Here is a 15,373-nt window from a genome sequence, read left to right as displayed (position 1 = left end):
TCAATCTCTTTTTTGTTATCTGCTGTAGAGCAAATCACCATTCGAAGAAGACCACTCCATCAACAGGTCCATGGACACATCTCTAAACTCCTCGCAACGCAAGTCGCGTCGTTCACGCCGAAGACTCGAAGAAGAGTTCGGAAAATGCGACCGGGAAGCGATCGCACAAAGGAAGAAGAGCTTACGCTACTCGTCGGGTTTCTTCAGTGGCGTGACAGTCGATCAAGACCCACACAAAGTGGAAAAACCACACGCAAGTCTTTGAATATTAGTTTATTTTTGCAATTGAAGAAGGTGTGATACATCGTGGTTCTGCTATTCTGCCATTGGTTGTATAATACCACGTGAATGTCACGTGTACCCTGCAGCGCGAATCACCATATTTGGTACAGATTGCAGGCGTTTAACCTTGAGATGTACAGTGACTTCTATGGCGTCATCGAACGGACAGTTTATATCGAAAATAAAATATGTATTAGCGCTTAAAAGACATGGAATCCCAGACATATCGACACTGTATTCTCTCCAGTCAGGAGGCAGTTCCTTGCAGTAATTCAGGAATTTTCTTATTCACTTTTTAAAGCGTTCACCTCGCTAACATGGACGGTAGGTATCTCGGCACCAACTGAACAACTTGGAGAGAATGTTCTCAAACTCATTAATAATTCATCACGTTAAACAAAGTAAATCATGACCGTGACGGTGTTTGGATATCTGATCTTAATAAGTATAGATTTTTTACGATTTTATCTCTCCGTTTTCGCTATAGTTTAGTTGCGATTGAGTAGATATATCAAACACTCAAGACAGTGCTTCATCACATTTCCAAACATCTTGAGGTTCGTCAAAAATACACCGCTGCGCATCGTATTTTCAACTCTCTCCTCGGTGTTTGGAAATGTGGTCAAACACGGTCTTTCGTGTTTGATATATTACTTCTCGTTTTAATTAAAAGACGGTCTTAAATTTGTATCCGGTACCGTGTTTTCAAGTATTGGCGTTGCCTTTGTTTCTGCTTGGAGTTAGCTATTCCTAGTTAGCTGTACATGAAGTCTCGAGTTAAAAATACCCGAGTGTTCGCGGGCTCAGTTTTTCAACACTGCAAAGACATCTGAGTTTCGATCTTAAAACTTCCATACTGAAGTTGTAGCAATTCCCGGATCTGTATGTTGTCTCCTATTGGTTGTTACTCGCGGGCGAGTAAAACTGAGCGACACAACACAAATCTCTGTTGAGTTACGTCATCAGTATGCTATTTTTAGCGTCGATTTCAGACGCGTCCTGAACGCGTGCAGAGCTGAGTGCGTGAGGATTTAGATAAAACCGCGTTTGGACCACACTCAGTCATAAGCCTTTTTTTGCTACCCATACGTTGGATAGTCTTTGAGACGTTAAAAAAGCGAGAGTGTTCAAGAAAAGTAGTTATCTTAAGCAGAATGTATTATCTATGTTCGTATGCTAAGTGTGAAGAGTGTTTATGCCTGCTCGTAATTTGAATGTATCATAAAGTGTGGCTGGCTTAGAGTTACTTAGACAGAAACTGTCACGGACCTTAGTAGAAAGGGGTAGCTTATTTGACTAGATAGCAGCTCTTTTATGTCGCTATCTTGGTCAATCAATAGAACGAATTGGAAAGTATTTTCAAAATATATTTAGCAAATCACAGTGTGCGTTAATTAACATCGTTTAAACCGTGTGAAGTTGTTTTGGTTTAAGAAGTAAAAAATGTTTAGTTGGTGCAAAGAAGTATGACAAAATAGAATATGTGATTTTGTTGTGAAACACCACTGGTGTAAGAACGTTTGTGAAGCGAAACCAAAATAAAGCATGCCATACCAAGCCGGCAAGTTAAAAGAGCCCAGTCTCAGTATTTTGAATTATTTTGGCCGTGTAAAAATTACCTGAAAATATTAGGAAACCTGAAATTATTAGTTTACCAAGATAGAAAAACTCCAAAAGAGATAATAATAACCCATAAAGGAAAAAGGATGGTTAAGGATGGAGAAGATTAACACGGATTACAAATGACGAACTTTAAAAAATTCGGCTAAACTTTTTAAGACGGTGCAAGCCGTGATGTAGCTCTTTTAACAGACAGTTGGTAAATAAAACAGCATCTTCATACCAAGTAAGTCACAATGAGCATTAAACAAAACTTGACGCGCGTGTGTTTCCATTTCTGTTATTTTCCTCCGAAGGCGATTGGATGACAGGGGTCACTCAACTTATCTCATACCCAGATCCCACTCTGTTCGGCGCTTGGCCATGGGAGATCTGGGCTCCAAATATTCACCCATCCTCCTCAGCGCGCGAGTGTGCGACAACTGAAATTGCTGACGACGCATTACTGATTCTCTAGTTTCGTCTTTAGACAACTTTGAGTTAAAATCTATCTTTCAATTTCAATCTTTCAAAATTTGTGACAAGCAACTTGGTCGCACACACTCGCGGCAGTTGAATAGTTTTGCTTCGTATTTGTATCTGTTTAAAGCAGCTATTTTTGTGTCTAAAACAATTGATTAACACTTGATAGAGGCCAATGATTAATGCACAAAGCTTCGCGGTCAGTTTTTGAAATTAAAAAAGCTTCCATTTAATTACCCGCCTCCTTCCTCCTTCGTCGGGCATGTAGGAAATATTTCTGTCAACTCTTCTCCCCGCTACCGCTTTTTCTTTGTTGTGTATTATTTTCTCAAGACAATCCTTGTTCGAGAGGTGAAGGCAGCTGCTGCAGTTGCATCACGAGGGGACGCTGATGTTGTTGTCAATGATCGAGCGAAACAACTTGAAGCTCGGCTTACATTTTTCACAAAGAGTTTGGTATAAATTTTGAGAACACTCCGTTACTCATCGTATGCTGGGGTATTGGAGACTCTAAGTTGCTTTTTTTTTTACGCAGTTGATATACGATATATCGGAAATATATGATAGGGGAGTGGCTCTCTCGTTCCTATTTGTGGTGTGATATTCCGGGCCGGCATCAGTTTCTGTTTCAAATGTTTCAAGGACTATATTCAATACTCTTTTTAAATAAATTGTACAATATTTAGAGAAGAAGCCACATCAGCTTTAACTGGTTTTCATGGCGGTCTTCTATCGTGGCCGAATTGAAATTAGGAGATGCTGGTTTTTGTAGAGGGAGGAAAACCGGAGAACCCGGAAAAAACCGTCGGAGGAAAGCGAGAACCAACAACAAACTAACATATGGCACCGGGCCGGAATCGAACCCGAGCCACATTGGTGGGAGGCGAGCGCTATCACCACTGCAATGTCCCTGTTCCCAAAGAAGCAGTTTAAAAGTTCTTTGGGTGCAACACTCTAACTCTGTTAGACCCTGCCATTAGCTGGAATGTTTTCTCAGTAACCCTTTAACTTTATATTCCGATTAAAGCAATAATTTTGAATTGTTCGCGCCCAACTTTGATCAGACTGAGTGGAAAAGTGCAAACTTTTTCTTTCCTTTACTCACGTTCAATGGATGGTTTGCATTAGACACGCAAAATCATGCCCGCACAGTTTCTGTTTGTAAAAACTGCATTTTGGAACGAAGGTAAATTTTCTTGGACGCAAGGAACCAGGGTAATTTTTCAGTTTTCCATATACTTAAGAGAGCATTTTCGGTAGCCGCCTTAACTGAACATGTTACACAGACAAATAGATGAGCGCATCAATTGAGGATCACCTTTTACGGAAATGATTTCGCATCAGATTCTTATAAACACTGTTTTCCGCCAAATTCACACCCAGTTTGAAATGACAGAACAAAAAGCAACTGCGGGTTTATTGCTCTTAAGAGTCTTATTCTGTAAATTCTTTAAAGTATCAAACTTTGATAACAGATCAATTGTATCCACAAAATTCGATTGATGCGATGTGAAAATGTTTTACAAGGCTAAAAATGTTTAAAAATGGCTAAAAAATTAAGAGAAAAAAAACACACAAACGTTTTCGAAATAATGTAATTTCCCATCATGTCATCTGAAGATGGCATTATGTCAAAAAGGTCTGTTTCTTTACTTTTTAGCCATTTTTAAACAATTTTAGCCTTGTAAAATATTTAATCAGATGAATTGTAATTTTCATCCTATGACCTTTGATTCTAGCGTGACTTTTGCCTTTTTGGTTATCTAAGCGCATCGATCCAAAAGAAGATTTCGGGTTGAGAGGCCTTAAGGCCATAAAACAGAGCACTTTAATTGTTGGCGCCGATCTTGCCGATGGGAAAACATTTCCGCTGTTACATAAAAAAGTTTCAATCGTTAATGACATGTTATGAGCAAATACTCAACAACAGCTTGCAGGAAATGTACACACTAGGGCAAACTTATTCCGCCCCAATTTGAAAAATCGATTAAAGGCAAAATGCACTTTAAAGGCCGGGAAAACTCACCAAAAAAAATTGATCCTGCGGGCTAATGGACGAGCGTTCATTAGATCATGGCTCACATTTTAGGATAATTTGCTCCCTTCTCCAGTCGTGGCCATATTTTATGCCGTACAATTGAGCTAAAGTGAGCTTGTTGAGAAAGGCTAACTGATTTCTTGTCGTTTTTAAAACAAACGTTTTAGCGGTAAGTGCCTGAACATCCATTAACAGACTTAGCAGTGCTTACTTTGGGCTCAGTCCTGAAAAGCGATCAAAAATCCTACTGAGAACGCAGCTTACTGACTGATACCCCGGCGATCTCGAAACTTTTCTCGATACCGTTCTGTAAGTTTAAAAAAAAACTTGTCGATCTGGAGTTTTCTCGAAATTTTAAGATACAAAACGAAAACTGACTGTTTTCGATTAGAAACAGCACAAGAAATTTCATGGGCAGCAAGAACTAAGAGATTTATTTTGCGACTAAACTTCGACGCTTTTTTTTCTTTGTATTAAGAGTAATCAATAATTATCTTGCTACCAACGACACAAGCAATTGCTTGTATGTTGGATTGATGAAGTATGAATGTTAAATCAAATTTCAATAAAATTCTGGGCAATAACAATACACATTTGAAATCAGCGATATGTTAACGTCAAAGATGAAAAAAAGAAACACGACTTCCTTAAAGTGAAGTTAAATGTAATAATAAAAAAGTTCAATAACTATATGGCGGTACATATTCTCACAGCATCTCTGGCTCAGCTGAAGATGCAGTGTAAGTGCTTTTAAACGCTAACTCTTTAAAGTTTTAAATCCGGTACGAAGCAGTTAAAATTTCTAACAATTTTTGTCGGTGGCCTGAACAGTGATTAGACGATCAAGACTAGCTTTGTCATCGACAATTAACTTAATAACTTAAGCTTTCTTTGTTTGAACACCGAGCAGATGCAAGCGTGTTTCTCTTTTAAAACGCAAAATAATATAAAATCCTCGACCCCCTCACAACTTATGTTCATGTATCATAAAGTAACGTGCGACATATCAATGGTATTGACATTTGTGATACACAGTTGGTATTTATTCTAATGTCAGTGCTATACATAAATACATGGAAGAAGCTATGTGCTTTACGGTTTTATCCTTGTTCGTCCTTCTCAGTGTTTCAGACAATTCATTAGTTTATAAAACGCTTCTTAATGCCCATTCGGGAGAAAAAACGCTGATTATTCTTAAGACACAATCTTCCTTTCACGGCCAATTCTCAATTGGGCATTGTGTAATGAGGGGTTACATTTTGCGCTTAATGGGCTTATCACGCAGGTGCTAATATCTAATGAATCAAACTAACGCGGTGCTATACTAATTATTCGCGCTGTTAGACAAATATTTAGTATCAAACTCAAAGTCTAGAACTCACTGTGGTGCACGCTAAACAACACAACATTAGTAATTGCGTGAACCGTTGTGAAACCCACAGGTGGTCTTGTTCTTCAACCGTAACCGTTTCAGTGTTTGCACCGAAACAAAACTCGACAAAATAGTAACTTCATCCAGTTATATTCTAAGCTGGATGGAGAGAATTAACTAATAAGGCAACTGAAATCACACGAGATCTTCAAGTTTAATTAATTTGCCACAGAAAGTAGCGGTTTATCTTTTGCCTTGTAAAATTATTACGGTTCAATGCTGGAGATTTTGTTCGGAGATAAAAGATCACTTAAGCCCATTAAAAATCCTATGTAAGGGTTAAGGGGCGGAACCTTTCGTGCGAAGCGTGAAGTGAAAGATATCCTGTAAGCTTCCGACAAAGTTAAACACTTAATTCAATGTGATTTAGTTCCCTCAGCAAGCTTTTAAGAGTATACTAAGGCTCAATTATTTGAATATCAACTGTATGAACTTTCGGCATGAATTGATACGGGCATTAGATCATGTGGCGTGTGTTTAAGTTTTCCTTTTTTTATAAACAAACTTAACGCTTTTACGAGATAAAGAACTTTGCGATCTATCTTGAATTTATCAAACTCTTTTGAAAAAGGCCTGTTTTGAAAGAAGGGGGATGTCAGAAGGACGTGAAAGTCTTCACATCAATTCATGTAGAGAAGAACTTACATAAAAACTAAATACAACTATGCACTTAACCCCTCTCAATCTTGAAATTTGTGTTACAATGAATATAAACCACAGTTCTTCGTTTTTACGAAGTGGGCTTTTTTTTAGTTTTTACATTAAAATGCGTGACTTGTTGAATCCGAGAGTTGAAGTGCGAACGAAAATAGGGCGGTTCTTCACCACAGCTTTCGGTGGCAAATAACGCGGTTCGAATGAAACTACTGAACAATGATCCTTGGAAAGCATAAGTTTCAATTGGAAAATGTTCGTATAGCGAAGCGTAAAGCCAGCTTTACAGGTGAAAAACGGCACAAGTGAGATTGATTTTATTGAAAAGGTGGTCTCTTAACATAATTATACCGAGTATACTTAAGTGAAAGAACCCCGCAGTGAGAAGCACACTGGAATCTTTTCAACGGAACTTTTTGGCGTGAAGATCTTAAAACCATGTTCATTCCAGTTGTATCATTGAATCGACGAAATATGGAATAACAAGAAGGCGGCGAATTCGGCTCAGTATTCTCTCGAACAGTTTCAATTTCGAATCCACAAGCCACAGAATAATAGTTTGGCGAAGTTCTAAAAATAAAAAAAGCTCACAGTAATCACATTTTACAAGCGTTCTAATATTCCAAGTTTTATTACAGACGATTGCGATCAAATTAAAAATGTATCAAGTGTATTCATCTGTTATTACGTATTCAATATCCTAGAGGCAAGCTGATCACACTCATGAAGTTGATATTCGCAGAAATGCCGAGGAAAAGATGGTAATGCCTCCACAAAATAAAACGAAATTAAATGTGAATGGCTCCAGCAACGAGTAACCAACTCTTAAATCGACTGGAGGAAACTATACATCAAATACCTTTTGCATTTGTACCGACCAATTCCGAATTAAATTTATATCTAGGTGGCAAAATAAAGTTTAATGCTAATAGTTATGATTTGCCATTATTTTTTCTCATGTCTACATATTATTGTATTATTTCGATATTGACTTTTCCTCAAACACTCAAAAACACAAAATTTCCGGTTTAAATCTGTATTTGGAAAAAACTTAAAATTTGAAACAATTTTTTTATCACGATGGACAACATAACTAAGAATTAAGTAATTTTATAAACCAAGTTTGAAGAAATGCCCCAACGTAACTTTTATTTTGCCTCAAGAAATTAGCTAGATAGTCCTAGCCAGAGTTTGAAATATTGTGCGCTTGAAAGGTAAATATGGAATTTTATTTTACACAACTGTCGTGCGATTGTCCCTCATTCTATACTACAAATCAACGAAACAAAAAAGATTATCTTCTTTTTCCGCTTTATTTGAATATCTTTCAAACAACCCTCGATATTTATTAAGATCCTATATTTTTAATCTCCTGTCATGAAAAGAATTCCTCTCTGTTTTCAGATTCAATTCCACGAAAACACAGTTTTCCGGAAAGTCGCGCGCGCGTAACATTTCATTCCACTTTAGCCTAGTTCTTCTTGTTATGCTAATTTACAACCAAAATTGTGTTTTGCTTTTAAAATTTAGCTTTACAGACTTTAACTCAAACAATTTACCCCTCACAGGTAATTAAATCATATGATTAACCTGGCCTTACGATTAGTTTTTTCGGTCTTTGTTGATAAATCTAGATGTCTTTTCCGTAAAAGCTTTTGGCCGTAGGAAAAAAAAAACACAAAACAAATGTTCGGAGAAGCGGGCAGAAGTTGTCGTTTTGAAACCATTACCGGGACGTCTGCTAAATTTACCTTTCACAGTCCGAAGAAGTTTTAAGTTGGTCGTTTAGTCACTTAATGATTATTGGTAATTCATGGAAGTATAATGCTGACAAAAAATTCGTCTGAAATTATGAAAAGAGACAAAATTTCCGTTTGGACAATTTCGTGTCAATGCGCAATCAAGTGGTTTCCGACAGGCCCCAATTGGTAAACTTTGCCGCCCTGCAGGTCGTCATAAACAATCTGCCTTTGGAACCTTCTTGCAACCTTTCACTTAAAAGGATATAATTTTTGTGCCAAGTTCATGGCCAAAAATAACATCATCGGATAGTTTTTGTCTTGGGGTCAGAAAAAAAATAATAATTGCTAGAGGTGAAAGAGGGAGCGAAAACGTTTTTTCAGCTATTAAATCGAAGAGAAAGTGTCTCCTTTTTTAATTAACTGATAAATTGATTATCCATTACATTAATGAAATATCTAAATACACTCTGTCTCGGTTGACTTCTTAAATATAGATGTTATTACGCTTTATGAGGCCATTTTAGTTGTCTCAATGGGTAAACATGTCATGTAGAAAAGGCACTGTTTGTCGACAGTCAATGTGCAATATTCCTCTGAGAAAACAATTTCCTGGAGATTTCCCTCGAAACTCAACTAAAACCGCAAACAAAAGATCTTATCTTCGTAAGCTTGCTAAAAAAAACCAGGCTTCCCGAAAACACTCGGTCTTAAATTTTTTAAAATAGTTATGGCGATTTTACATGATTATTTTTTAAAAAAAATTTAAGATGCTTGCCTACCGAACTATTTTGAGGATGATAGAAATTCTCAACCGTTCTATTCAACCGTGTTTATTTCCTCAAATTTACTTCGAGTCAGTAAATGCTGACGCTATTTGCTGAAAAGCTCTCAGTTTTCGCTTGCAAATGGCCCTAGTTAATTGTTATGAAGTGTATAAATACAATTAAACGAGGCGTAAATTACGCTAATAACTAACAAATGTCTTTCACTGCTCTATTGAAGTATTTCGCACCTGGACCATCTGCGCGCAAAAAGCCAATCAAATGCAGAAATCGATCCCAGCTGGGCCATTCTACCAATCACAGTCGAGGCGCGTGTGTCACAAACACAGTTAGGCAAACAATCGGAAAAGTATCCGTGTTTTCAATTCTGCTTCTTTAAGAAAAGTGCAATTTGCATCAAGTGATACGAAAACAATTGTTCCTCTTAACACAACTTCGTTTCCGTGCTTGAAAAGGGTATAAATGTCATAAACTTAAATATAACGAGCCACAGAAAAATGTTCTAAGTTTACACATCCAAAACCTTATGTTCCTTGTCTTCAGCAAAGCTTTCGGAAATCTAAAACGACTTAAAATCGAACTCCAGTTGAAGGCAATATATCACGTCTTTGACGCCTGGAATTGAACAATTATAATCCACGGTTTCAACTGTGTCAAATGTGGAATACTAATAACCTTTGTTAACAAATGAACTCTAGGAATAATCAACGATATTTATTATCTCCAGGCTCCGTAAATAATAGCATGTGAATGATCAGATCATATCGATAAAAGCTCTCTTTCAATTTCCTGTCCATATAAACCACGCTGGTCGTACCCTTAAAGAAAAGCAAACACATCTTTTCACTGAGAGGACCCAACCTGCCAAACAGAGCCCAACATGCAGAATTCATCCGCTTTCAGCGTGGACTCTCTTATGGGGAAGAAACCCGTCGAAACTAAAGCAAACGATCTGGAAAAGGAAAGCGAAAGAAAGTCCGCTTTTTCCGTTGCCCCGCCGTTGACTAAGCGCGAATTTCATCCACCAAGCGTGTGTAACTGCCAGCCTTGTCAGCAAACTGCCGTGCCAACCGGGTTTACTGCCATTAGTCAGAGTGTAGCGGAGCCTCGTTTTATGTCACTCCAATCCATGGCTGGAGCAGTGACAGTCCCTGCTCCCGTCTATCTTCCCAAAGGTAAGTGAAATTTTGAACTGTTAGCAAGCGCTTTGACAGCAAAGGACGTGTCGGCTACAAAGGGTACTCAATGAGACTCGAAGTTCGTTTCAATACACAGTGCAAAATGTTTCTTGATTAAGTAAAATATGTCATTTGGCTTTAGAACTCTATAGCCGGAAAACTGTCAAATGATTCAGGAATTACTTAATTCTCAATGACCCTTTCGTCTTGAAAAGTAGTTCAGTTTTGACAAAGAAAGAATAATCAACCGAGTCCATTTTGAACTATTAATAACATACGTGTTTCCATATCGAGAAACAGAAAGGTCGGTGGAAAATGTTTCAACTATATACTGTATTTATTCGAATAGCCATTTTAGACCGCTCGTTTTTTTCCGTATATTAAAAAACAATTTGTGATAAAAATGTGTCCTTTTGTTTGTACTTGTTTGTCATATTAAGTGCCTAAAAGAAGAACATGCACTGCAGAAAGCAACAAATATTCTTTGGTTACGATCAGGATAGAAGCAGAAAAAGTGCAATTCATAAGAACTGGAGTACAGCTTTCATCCTGCAAAACATACTTCCATTAGCTATCGATAGATTTTCTTTCCTTTTGAAAGCTAGTCAAATTTACGGCCAATTAACTTTAGTGCCTGTAGTTCCTACGTGAGAAACAAAAGTCTCCCCAGTATATTTTGCTGGGGACTTTAACAGTGTGAGAAAAAACCGTCAGTAATTTTTAAAGTACTCTATATCTTGGCTCTTTTTTCCTGTATCTTTTGTATTATATCCATTCGGCTCTTAACAGTGTTAAAACAAACGTGTCAAGTTTTGCCAAAACGCTCGGAAAACGTTGGAAAGAACGTTAGTAGGGGAAGGAATTCTAGCATTGGCAAACCATCACAATTCTCGACTCACTCGTTTGCCTATATGCGATAAACAGCGAACGTTAAATGAATTAACGGCGCGTAACAGATGGAGTGAAATCCTGCAACTCAAAGAGAAAGGCATTTATTCTTTTATGCTCAATTCTCAGTAAGACTAGAGTCAAAGAGTCTGTAGCATCGATGTCGTTAAAGGTTCTGTGTGTACTCGGGCGTGGTGCGTTGTCATCTTGTATTCCTTCAAAAAACCGCCCTTTATCTCCATGCAAGGAAACTCTTCAGTCACTTGGTTACCAATTTTTTGATCACGATGTTTTCAAAACGCGCTCAGTTATTAGTCCCTTAGGTACTTCAGGAGAAATAAAATCAATCTTTTATTTTTCAAAAGCTGCTACATGCTGACTGCCAGATCATTGACGGTGTTGTTTACGAAGTATCTGTGTTAAGAAAAAGATGTATTTTTTTCAACCCGGAAATAGATATAATCGCTTTCAAGGCATTCGCTATGCCCCATAAATGCCAACGTTTGATTCAGTTATATTTGTTGCTCACACTTAAAAGCGTGCTGTTAGCGGTACAGTTAAGCTAAATGGCTAACATCATGTTAACCCAATTTATGACATTTTTATTCCAGCCGCGAGTCGCTGTTTGATCTCCATTTAGCAAGTCATTTTTGCCGAGTGAAATAAAACCCCATACTGACTGAAGAAACGAATGATTTTAAACCAATTCAGGTCCCAAATGATCGACAACTCGAAAAAAGGGATATTTTAATAAACACGTTGATGATATTTAATGGTTAGTCACTCGGTCATAAAACGTTAACAATGAACTATATTCGTCCAACAAACAAAACTCTAGTCTCTGCCTTCATCACCGTACGCACTAACCATGAGAACACTTCTGAAAATGGCAGATGACACAATCACGTTTTTGTTGTCATTTCCAAGGTCAGTAGAAAATAGTTTTGTTTGTCCAAGTTCTTTTGATCACGTGTTGGCGTAGAGCATTTCCTAAAGAGCCATTTAAACGTAGAGTGCCATGTTCATAAACAAAAGCCATCACACAACAGTTCTCACCGACATAATTAAGTGGATATCTTTAATTGTTTGTTCTGGCCCACTGTTAGGAGAAAGAAAAGGTTAACATTTCTAATGGACTGCTCATTAGCGCGCGCAGAAATATGTTGAAATTTATGCGGTTATTTATGGGAAATTATTCAGGGCTGTTACAACAACGCATGAACAATTATTTTCGCATTCTATAAAGGATTTTTTCTAACAAGGAAGTGAAGGTCATATAGGCTGCAATCGGCAATTTCTAGATTTTGTTTGATTGCGATATTCTGTTAGAATGGCCGAACAATGTGCCTAAAATGGCATTCTTTCTTCAAGTTTTCCGGATATAAAGCATTTTTCCCAAATGAAACACATCTTTCAATTCCCACATTAAAACATTCGATTCGAATTTGCCGTTGGATAAACTACCGTAATTGTTCACATTTCCCGTCATAAGTCCACATTTCCAGTAATTTTACCTAGACTGTAAATGTTTATAGCAGAAACACACGTTTAATGTTTAGCCACGACAATTATGCTTGAATCAGTGAGATCTTTGAACTATCACCCGCATTCCAACTCACAACCCTTGAATTCTCTGTACAAATGTCCTATCAATTAAACTATGAAATCGAATTTTTAAAGACTGTGTTTTTGAAACATAATAATCTCATTTTGTTAAATCTTACTTTCGTAAATAACAATAACAAGACAATTAACGAGTCTTTTTGTCTCTAACGTTCAAGTTATTTCAATCATTTTATCTTCTCCTGATTTCACTGCTTTAAGCAATTGGCAGGACGCATTTTGACCAACTGAAATTTGATTTTCACTAGTGATTTTCTGTTTAACTATCAGATGCTTTTAAATTGATTTTTGTGGGGAAATACAACAAGAGGATGTGAAACAAATTAGGCCCCAAATTAACTCCGTAGCAAAGCAATATCGAATGCATTCGCTCTTTAGATGAGCTTAGATGGTCAAGGTACATCGTAACAGCAACATTTTAGTCAATTTGTGCATTTAAGAAACTGCTTTGAACGTTTAAATTCGTCGCATTGCCTTTTTTCTGGTGTACTTTTTTACCTAACTAAACAAGCCACATTTTGGCCGTGAGTGCTTTTGACGTGTGAACGGATGCGAAAAGGACGTAGGCAAGCTTTATGGCTACAGTTTGCCATCTGTCTCGTTCGATCTCAACCTGGTTCCTAGGCTGCTCCGGTGAGGAAGAGAGAGGATCCTGGGAACGGGGTTGGTTTGATCTTTAACTTGGGATTGTAGCGTTCTTAACTTAACTTTACCGACTTCTTATTTTATTCTAAATATTGACTTTATTTTGTTATCACAGCTCCCCAGAGACGCAAAAGAAAAGAGAGCAAGACTCGACGACAGCGTACGACCTTCACGAGCGAACAGACACTTAAGCTCGAGCTTGAATTCCACCAAAACGAGTACATCACTCGCTCTAGGCGTTTTGAGCTCGCAGCCTGCCTCAGTCTGACTGAAACACAAGTGAAAATATGGTTCCAGAACCGCAGAGCGAAAGACAAGCGCCTAGAGAAGGCACAAATGGATCAGCAGCTGAGAATAGCAAGTTACGCTGCTGGAGCGGGCATCACCTATCCGTCATCTTACTTCAATTATTACTCCCCCCACTACTACAAGAACAATCCCGCCATGCCCCAGGTGCCCGGCAGCATCAGCCAGAGAGTTGTATAAAGTTCAAACTTTGGGGAGAGGTGTCAGGAAATCTTCACTCTTGTAAATATAACTTTCGTTTCTATGAACGATTTCGTTTTTAAATGCTCACGGAGACAACTCACAATTTACATTTTAAAATGTAAAAATGGTCTATACGCTGCCCTAAGTAAGGAGATATGAAATGAGATGTAAAGAAATATTTTACAATGTATAAAATCAGTTGCTTTGAAATCGACGAAACCTCAATGAATAATAATTTAGTAAAGCAGAAAAACACTGAATTTGTAATAGCATAACAAAACGAAAAGGATGGTTATAATTGCAGAAGACTAAGACCCATAAGAAGATTAAGATCCCGAAAATAGCGAACTTAGAAAGTTTAGCTATAGATTTATTAATAGAAGGTATGCCATCCATACTTATTTGAACTAGCTCGCGGTAAACATGCATATAGACATTTCTGGATTTTTCAAGTTTCTCAGATTGCAGCATGACAAGAAAGATATTATTCAGTTAGTGGCAGTTGACACACGGTATACATAGTTCACACATCATAAACCTGGTGGATTCCACTACCAGAGGGGTCTTTGTAGTCCGGAATCATCTCCCCTAGGTAGACCATCAAGGAAAAAATTGTTTCCCGGCCGGCAGGCTATGTTTGACTCACTGACTGAAAAATGCCTCAGTTCTCGACACATTTAGTAGAATTAAAATTTTTTAAGTGCATCATAAGTATCGGCTTTTTAAATTCACAAACGACGTTATCAGGTTGTCTTTTGAATTTTATCTATATGTCTGGATTTATGAAAACCGTGTCAATCTCAAAACAAGAAACCTGCCACTTTTCCACGAAATACACTGGCTTTTCAATCAATCGACGCCTGTCAACCTGTCACTGCGGAACATGGAAACCCACCTTGCTTGAAGCTCCTCAACTGAACACATTTCACCTTGCCAGGCTTTCCTGCAAAGGAAATGACGACTTTTTAGTTCCAAAAGCAACTCTTTGACCCACCCACCCCGCTCAGTTGATGATGACTTCCGGGCCCGATCTGGTAGCCAGACCTTGCCCCCTATGTGGAACTCCCCTTGATATTATTCCCCTGGTTTTAAAAAGAGCAAGCTTTGCACCATTTTGACAGCGTCTTCACAAATCCAGACATTACAGAGATCAGTTAAACCTTGTTAGCATCCCGAGCCTTTCTTTTCCCTTTTTTTTTCACTATTGTCTCTCAATCTCTCTAATTACTGTTTGAATTCACAACTCTATGGAAAATATATGCAGAAAATATTGAGGACATGTTGAACTAAGGTACGCTCAGTGTTAGATTCTATTCAATTCAATGTTACTTTCAAACATAATTATCGGCAACCATGTTGAAACAAGATGATAAGGTCCCAAGTGGTTGATTAACTTTGCCTGTAACTCACGTACAAACCATCGAGGGTACTTAGAAATTTGAACACCGAATGCGAAAGCAATCACACTAACAGTGAAACACAAAAACTGCGACTAGAACTCAGATCATTGGATTTGATGTGACTGATTCTCGTATGAT

General features: G+C 37.8%; 2 protein-coding genes across 2 annotated transcripts in view; both read left to right on the top strand.

Annotated features, from left to right (window-relative positions):
- The window catches only part of LOC145488237 (uncharacterized), a 29,133-nt gene extending 25,314 nt beyond the window's left edge, over positions 1-3,819 (top strand). Inside the window, exon 37 of the mRNA XM_081467058.1 lies at positions 29-3,819. Within this exon, the coding sequence (XP_081323184.1) occupies positions 29-265 (237 nt within the window). The 3' untranslated portion in view covers positions 266-3,819. The remainder of the gene's footprint in view (positions 1-28) is intronic.
- Positions 3,820-9,792: 5,973 nt separating this feature from the next.
- On the top strand, positions 9,793-14,034 carry LOC145487423 (uncharacterized). The gene is made up of 2 exons (XM_081466201.1): positions 9,793-10,187; positions 13,462-14,034. The coding sequence occupies exons 1-2, from the start codon at positions 9,893-9,895 to the stop codon at positions 13,830-13,832; spliced, it is 666 nt and encodes a 221-aa protein (XP_081322327.1). The 5' UTR covers positions 9,793-9,892; the 3' UTR covers positions 13,833-14,034.
- Positions 14,035-15,373: the final 1,339 nt, after the last annotated feature.

The sequence above is a fragment of the Orbicella franksi genome, chromosome 5 (assembly GCF_964199315.1).
Source record: "Orbicella franksi chromosome 5, jaOrbFran1.1, whole genome shotgun sequence".
NCBI classification, from domain to species: domain Eukaryota; kingdom Metazoa; phylum Cnidaria; class Anthozoa; order Scleractinia; family Merulinidae; genus Orbicella; species Orbicella franksi.
Note: the sequence above shows the minus strand (reverse complement) of the source record. Positions and strands in the feature narration are given on the sequence as shown.

Excerpts from the sequence above, each read along its gene's own strand:
- LOC145487423 (XM_081466201.1), top strand. The coding sequence starts at position 9,893 with ATGCAGAATTCATCCGCTTTCAGCGTGGACTCTCTTATGGGGAAGAAA. Across the intron at positions 10,188-13,461 it reads TCCCGTCTATCTTCCCAAAG|CTCCCCAGAGACGCAAAAGA; the intron begins GTAAGTGAAATT and ends TTGTTATCACAG.